The following is a 7,559-nucleotide window of genomic DNA, read 5'->3' as shown; positions in this document are numbered from 1 at the left end:
TATGCGAGAATCTTCGTGAAAAGATATTTCTAGTGCGCTTTCAATAAAGCCAATTTCTCTCTATCAAGTTAATGTATTTTTCTTAAAGTGAATATCTTATGTTCCCTATCATTGTGTCTCTTTCTATTTATAGAGAACATATACCTAAAAACCCTAATAGTAGATGTACAAAGAATATCCACTAGAATATTCTCTTTTTGTGTCTTATTCTAAAACTAGTCGTTATAACTCTATCTAAGATGCTCGACCTCGACCTTGATCTTCGCCGACTCTTCGACCACATCCTTTATCTCTTAAGGGACCACTTCGACCTAAGACATGTCTTTGTTGAAGTCGTACTTATAACACGTGGCAACCGATGAAAGCTATCTTGATGCCACGTGACTTGCTCATATCAAAGATGTTTTTGGCCCCATACAATAATCAACTACATCAAGAAGAATTCTGATTTCTTTGAATTGTATTCCGTGTTACATAATTGAATATGTAAGGTTTGAAATTGACATATATATAATAGAAATATTTAAAAGCATTAAGTCTAAACAAGCTGATGCTTCTACAGACTTCATTTTGTTTGTTTCCTTTTTTAAAATACAAAACTTGGGCCGCAAATAATTTACATGAATCGAATTCAATGAAATACGTAAAAATTACTAAAAAATACCTTTACCTCGTTAGTGTTAGTTCTATATTGTTCAACCCAAGCGAAGTGCATGCAGTTCTTCACCAGTACAGTCGCATTTTATCTCCCCACAATGTTAAGTAATGAGTAAAAATAGTGTGAATCAAAATATTAATTAAATTCTAGTAAAATTTGTCCATCCAAATAAAAATTCCAATTGGGGTATTTCGACATTTAACCCTCTATTTTAGATACATAACTTAGAACTCTTTTAAGAAAGAGACACGTACAAATAGTTGCAGATTTGAACATTCATCATTATCTGCCCAGAATCTTGGGCTTTTTGTTGTTAAAGTAGTTTACTTAAAATTAAAAGAAAGTTATATCCAACACCTTTTCTTCAGGATCTTAATATATATTTAAACTCTGTTTCGAAAAGAATAATGTATTTCGAATAGTAATGATCAAATTGAACATGCATTTATTTTTTCACGTGAACTCAAACATTATTCTCAAACTTTGCGAAACAAAATATACATACTTGGAAATTACATAAAATAGTATTCTTGTTTATATTAAAAACTGTGCAAATACATGAAAAAATTGTAGTAAAAGAAAAACTAATTGACTCTTTAAATGATAACAGTATTCTTATAGAATGAGACAAAGGAATTATTGTTCTACGAGGCATGCTGTAATATTTCTTGCTCAGTAATTAAGAGAAAATTTTACAGTATATATCGCATAACAAACACAAATTATGTAAGATATTTTTTCGTTTTTTAATTATATGAGAATTTTGAATTATAGTAAATATTCTTGTTTATAAATACTAGTAGTACTTATCTTGATAGACCAATCAACTCAAAGTTTCCTGTTGGTTGACATATGTAAGCTTGCTTCAGCTCTAAAACTGAGGTCTAATATAATGTACTTCCATTATTTATTCTAAAAAAAGGAAATTGAAGTGAATAACTGAAAGGATGAGTATTATAATAAATAAAGCTGAGTAATTAAGGAGGGGTGCTTAGCTCCCTTCCAAAAGGACTTTAAACAAAATACAAAACCAACAACAACAAAAATATTTTTGTTCTCTAATAAATTAAATGAAATAAAACTCAAAAACAGACTAATTAATTTTGCCAGGGTGATTGGTTTTGATTATGTTGCTGATGGTCAAATGAAGCAGCAGCAGCAGAAGAAGAAGAACCCATCTGATGATGAAGACCAGTTGTAGTAGTATTATTGAGAAAATCCCTATGATGTGGAAATGCTCTAAGTCCCAAGAAATCTCTTGTCAATCCTTCATTATTTTCTTTACCTCTCATTATCAAAGGATTATTTGCTCCACCAAATCCCTCATCAAAACCAACACTATTAGTAGTACAAGGCAAAGCAGTAGTAGTAGTAGTAGCAGCCATCATGTTTTGCATGTCATGGATTTGTTCCATAAACCCAGAGTTGACACTAAAATGACCAAAAGCACCTTTGTTATTGTTGTTGTCGTCGCCATAAGATGCCAAGCCATGACCAGTAACAAAATTACCAGTAGTAGGAGCCATAGTACTATTATTAGCACTAATATTTTGAAACTGATGATATTCACGTGAGGCTAAATCACCACCACCTGCCATGCCAGTTGTAGTAGCAATGGTAGTAGGACTGAAAAAACTAGGAGCAGAATTAGAATTAGAAGAAGTGACACCAATTTGTGCTGCTTTTTGTAGTAATGCAGTTGCACTCATGTGAGCTGATGTTGCTGCTGCCGCTGCTCCAAATATATTGTTACTGCTACTACTAGTAGGGTTGTGAATGAATAACTGAGACGAAAGCTCGTTCGAAGGGTGTGGAGGAAGAAGGTTGAAATTACTAAGTTGTTGTTGTTGTTCTTGTTTGAGTTGGAAGTTTTGGAGTGTATGGAGATTAAGGTGATGGGAGGTTGAAGAAGAAGAAATTAGAGGATTTGTTGTTCTTACACTTTCTTCTGCTAATGCATCACAAAAAGCTCTATGTGTGATGAAGCTATCCCTCCTATACAGAATAAAGAATAAAAAAACAGAAATTAACATTTTCATAAATAAAAATACAAACAAAACAAACAAACAAAAAGAAGAAACCATCAACACATGAATAATGCAGTATAGCTTTGAGTACTAGTACTGATAAAAGTGCATGCTCGCTATTTCGTCAACCCTTTTTGTCTTTCTTTTTTCTCTTCTTTTGGACAGATTAGATATATGTACAATACGAATCACTAAAGTTTTCGATACAAATTGCTTTTGCAGTGAGGTAAACGATAAAGTATGGACCCTCTCTTCTCTTTCTCTCTCTCACACACTGAGACAGTCTCATTTATATATTCAGTCGTACACATGAACTACACACGTGAACTTTGCTGTTTAGTTTCTATTAGTAACTAGTTTTGATTCAAAACGTCTTCTTTTCTCTCTATGTGAAGTATTGAATCTAATCTTTTTGACTAGCTAAGTGTGTGGGTTCTTGGAATCTGAGCACAACATGTAAACTGACTAATTGATTAAGACGCATAATTGAAAAAAAGTAGACTATCTATACACGCCTTAGGTGCGGTCATTCTCGAATCAACGCGGAATACTTTGTGTACGTGATGTTATTTTTAATAGAAAAAAAATTATACATAACCACAACACTTTAACTCTATCAGGTTACCTAATGAATATTAATATAACTGGAACTGGTTATTTGAAAATAAGGTAAAAACTTATTATATAACATGCTAAATTATAACATATAATAGTGTAAAAAATGATTTATACTATCATAGTATATAAGTTAAATCCAATTGAAAATAATGGTAATGATTGCTTAATTTAGGAGAATGCTGGAGTAAGAGGAGAAGAAAATTGAGCAACAAGGGTTTGACTTTTGTATCCAAAATGATCAAGAATCTAATAATTAGTAGAATTGGTTTGAGAATGTTTGTTGGTGAACTTATTGTAATTAGCTTACCTAGAGAAAAGGGTTCCACAATCACATCTATACTCTCTAGTACCACAAATCTTGGAATGAGCTTTCCAATCAGACTGAACTGCATATCTCTTTGAGCATTTCTCACACTTCCATTTCTTCTCACCATGTTTTCTACAAAAGTGTTTCTTAATTCCAGTCAAATCCCCTAGTGCCCTTGAGGGATGATGGTGTACACATGAAGGCTCTGGACACACATATACTTTCTTCTTCACTTCCTTATTTGTTCTTTGCTTTAGTTTCCATGGCAAATTATGTCCTCTTCTGTGTAGTTGAAGATTTTGATCTCTTTGAAATCCTTTGTTACAGATCTCACATACAAATCTATTTGTTGCCAATAGACTTTTTGGAGATAAAGCTATCACTTCTGCTTCTGGATCTAATTCAAGAAAATATAAGTAAATTAGTTAAACCAATTAATACACAATCAAATGATCACTTAAAAGGTAATTGCAAATAATTCTATTTAATATACAGTGATCATAACCTAGAATAAATAGTAAATTACACTGACGATGTAAATAATTTTCAGACTGTTCGTGTATATAACTTAAATCCAATATATATTAACCAAAATATATAGTAGTAATAATAATTTGTAGTACCTGGATTGCCTGGTAGATTTCTCTTCTTCTTATTAGCAGGAGCTGGTTGTGTTTGAATGTTTGTTGGTGCAAGATGCTGTGGGTAGAGAGCACTACCAATTTCAGCTCTATTACTTGAAGATATGCTTGCTTCATTAGATGCAGATGTTAAATTTGACATACTATCATCTCCTACCATACCCTTAATCATTGCATTAAAAAAAGATATAATCTACTTTATATATATTTTGCTATCTCTCAAACCCTAGCTGAGAGAAGTGAAAAGAAGACAAAAGGCTGAAGAAGAATAGGTGTAAGAAAGCAAAGAGTAATAATAGTCTGTAAACTGCTAAGCTACAGTCTCTCCTATCTTGTTCAAGAATTGGAAAAAGAGAAACCAAAGGTCTGAGTGAAAGCTGCTTTCAAGATTAATTCAATAAAAGCCATACACATGAGAACAAATGAAACCAAGCAAAATTATAAGATTCTTTATAGATAAAAGGAAACTTTCTAGAGAGAGAAGACAGGAGAGAGAGAGAGAGAGAGAGAGAGAGAGAGGTTGTGGATGAGAAGGTCTCCTTTGTTTAGTCTTCCAACCCATCAAAACCATAGCCAAAGGGTAGGAAGCTTGCTCTGACGTTGCATTTTGTCTTTTGCTTTGTTCTCTTCTCAATCATACAAATGTTACCCTCTTTGCATTATTGTACATATTTTGCTCTTCTCATTCTAATTAATTGTTCTTTTAGGCACACATTTTATTTACCAAGTTATTTTTATTAAAATTTACAGCTTTTATACATTAATAGTGTAAAAGAATTTTATACTATTAAGTCACCTAAAAAATAATTAAGATAACCATCTTATGCAATAAATTAAAATAAATCGATATACAATATAAAAATTCTTAACACTTTCAGTGTACATATATTATTAATTCCATCTTCATTTCAGCATATTTCCCATTTTACCAAAGAGAAAAGGTAAGCATACGAAAAATTATTTAAAAGTTCAATTTGCCATCTATACTTTGTAAACTTCAGCAACCTTCCAATTTCTTTCATGGTATATTGCTTCATCCTTAGCGTTTAACGGAAATCTAGAGTGAGTTGATATTAGAAATGCTATATGATAAAGATTTGTCATATATATATATTGACAATATAATGATTTTTTTACATTATCGCTATACTTGTTATAATAGGTTACTCATCATTTATTCTAGATTATCACACTATTAAATAAAGTACTTTGCACCGTCAATAACATAATTCTAGAGTGGATAGCCTGTTTGGCCTAATTTCTAAAATCGGCTTATTTTGGAAAGTACTTTTATCAAAACTTGGTGAGACGCAGTTTGTGTTTGACTAATTAATTTAGAAGAAACTTTTGAACAACAATTAGTATTTGATCAAGGTTTGATAAAAAATGCTTCTAATTGTATATATATTTTTTCGTCTCAAAAGTGCTTTTCATAAAAGTGCTTTTAGGGAGAACTACTTATTACGAAGTGATATTACAAATTGTTAGTTAGGTAGTTAGGAGTTCAATTACTGAGTTGGCCAGCTGTAAATTAACGGATCCGGCCTGTTAGTTAGTTGAGCCTTAGTAGAGTTAGCTAGTTGATTAACACATCACATGTATATATATTTATATTGTTAACAAAGCGAAGTAGCAGTTATCATTTCCTCACAATCCTCTCATCAGCTCATTCATTCACATGCTCTGCAACTCCATAGAAGTAGCTTCGAGTTCACTGCTCCTTCATCGATAGCAGATCATGTAGATTTTAGCATGGTATCAGAGCCACTGATGCTCATCAATTGCTGAGGTTGACCATCTCTATTTAGTGATATGTTTCTTCTTCTCAATTAGCTAGCTCCTTTTTTTTTGCTCATCAATGGTAGAAACTACAATTCTTTATACTCATCCTCTGTACCTTGGGCCATCGAATACTCCCGGTGTTGTTCTGATTCATGTGAAGCTTACATGATCAGAAAATACGGCTTATGGAGAAAGACAATAAAAATTACCCTTTTAGGGTTTGTGACTGGTACTTGTACAAAGAAGTCATTCACTACTGAATAACATGAGCAGTGGGAAACTTGTAATGCCATTGTCTTATCATGGCTCATGAATACAGTTTCCACTAAACTTTTGTTGGAATTGCATATGCTTCGAATGCACATTTTGTTTGGGAAGATCAGAGGGAGAGGTTTGATAAGGTGAATCGAATGCGTATCTTCCAACTGCACAGAGTCATTGCCAATTTATCATAAGGAACTAATTCAGTCTCAAGCTACTTTACAAAATTGAAGAGTCCATGGAATGAGTATGTGCATTGCTACCAATTTCATACTCGAGAGAATGCATGGAGCATCTTTAATAGCAGATACTTATGTTGTTCTCAGTGGTTTAAATAATTCGTATGATCAATCTGGGCGATAAATCCTCCTGAAGACTAATGTTTCCTCCTTGAACCATGCATATGTCATGGTGATAGAAAATGAATCACAACAATCCCCTGGCCTGGGATCAACTAATGAGAAGAATGATCCAATGGCTATGCAGGTAGGCAGAAGCCGAGAATACAAAGGCAAGAAACCTTTTATGCAATGTAAACACTATGGCTTTGGACGTGGTTCTCACTAACCTTTCACTGTAGCCAACAATGTACTTGGGAACACTGATGCTCATTCTCAAGGATCGTCATCAACTAGTGATGTATTAAGAGGAATAACTGGAAAGGCACCATATTTCACCAAGGAACAATAGAAACAAATCCTTGATCTATTAAGCAAAGATACACCTTCTGATTGTCAAGTTAACATGGCAGGTATAACTACTAGTTTTTTTGTCTAAAGCTTATACATATGAGTGGATTGTAGACTTCGATGCCACTCACCACATAGTAGCTTCCAATAATCTGATTTATTGATGAATGATAATAAGACTACTAGGACTTCTAGTAATGTGGTTCACTTACCTAATAAAGATAGAGTTCCTATTACACTTATTGGTTGGGCTGCCATATTTGGAAATGAAGCAATACATGATGTCCTTTATCTTCTAGGATTCAAGTTTGACCTTTTTCAGTCTCCAAACTAACCAAGGAACTCTGCTGCTTAGTGAACTTTTATCCTGACTTTATGTTGTTTTAGGACATTTACAGCGGCAGGGTGAAGGGGATTCTTAAGGAGACATGGGGTTGTATATATTCAAAAGAGTCAATGACATCAATAAGACACAACACACATAGGGCATAGTTGCTGCAGCAGTAAAGGAAGATTGCAGGCTGTGGCATCAAAGACTTGGACATCCATCTCTTTCAGCCATGAAGAATATCACTT

At 33.2% G+C, this 7,559-nt stretch overlaps 1 protein-coding gene across 1 annotated transcript; it reads right to left on the bottom strand.

Moving 5' to 3' along the window:
* Nucleotides 1-1,584: 1,584 nt before the first annotated feature.
* LOC104240070 (protein indeterminate-domain 7-like) lies at nt 1,585-4,806 on the bottom strand. The gene is made up of 3 exons (XM_009794856.2): nt 4,234-4,806; nt 3,611-4,007; nt 1,585-2,653 (listed from the first exon to the last, which is right to left on the bottom strand). The coding sequence occupies exons 1-3, from the start codon at nt 4,421-4,423 to the stop codon at nt 1,756-1,758; spliced, it is 1,485 nt and encodes a 494-aa protein (XP_009793158.1). The 5' UTR covers nt 4,424-4,806; the 3' UTR covers nt 1,585-1,755.
* Nucleotides 4,807-7,559: the final 2,753 nt, after the last annotated feature.

The sequence above is a fragment of the Nicotiana sylvestris genome, chromosome 8 (assembly GCF_000393655.2).
Source record: "Nicotiana sylvestris chromosome 8, ASM39365v2, whole genome shotgun sequence".
Classification (NCBI taxonomy): domain Eukaryota; kingdom Viridiplantae; phylum Streptophyta; class Magnoliopsida; order Solanales; family Solanaceae; genus Nicotiana; species Nicotiana sylvestris.
This window is presented reverse-complemented; position numbering and strand designations above follow the sequence as displayed.

What these genes read in the sequence shown, in the direction of transcription:
- LOC104240070 (XM_009794856.2), bottom strand. Translation starts at nt 4,423, where the DNA reads ATGATTAAGGGTATGGTAGGAGATGATAGTATGTCAAATTTAACATCT. An exon ending in AAATCTACCAGGCAATCCAG is followed by an intron (nt 4,008 to 4,233) that starts GTACTACAAATT and finishes TTCTTGAATTAG; the next exon opens with ATCCAGAAGCAGAAGTGATA. An exon ending in TGTGGAACCCTTTTCTCTAG is followed by an intron (nt 2,654 to 3,610) that starts GTAAGCTAATTA and finishes TATTCTGTATAG; the next exon opens with GAGGGATAGCTTCATCACAC.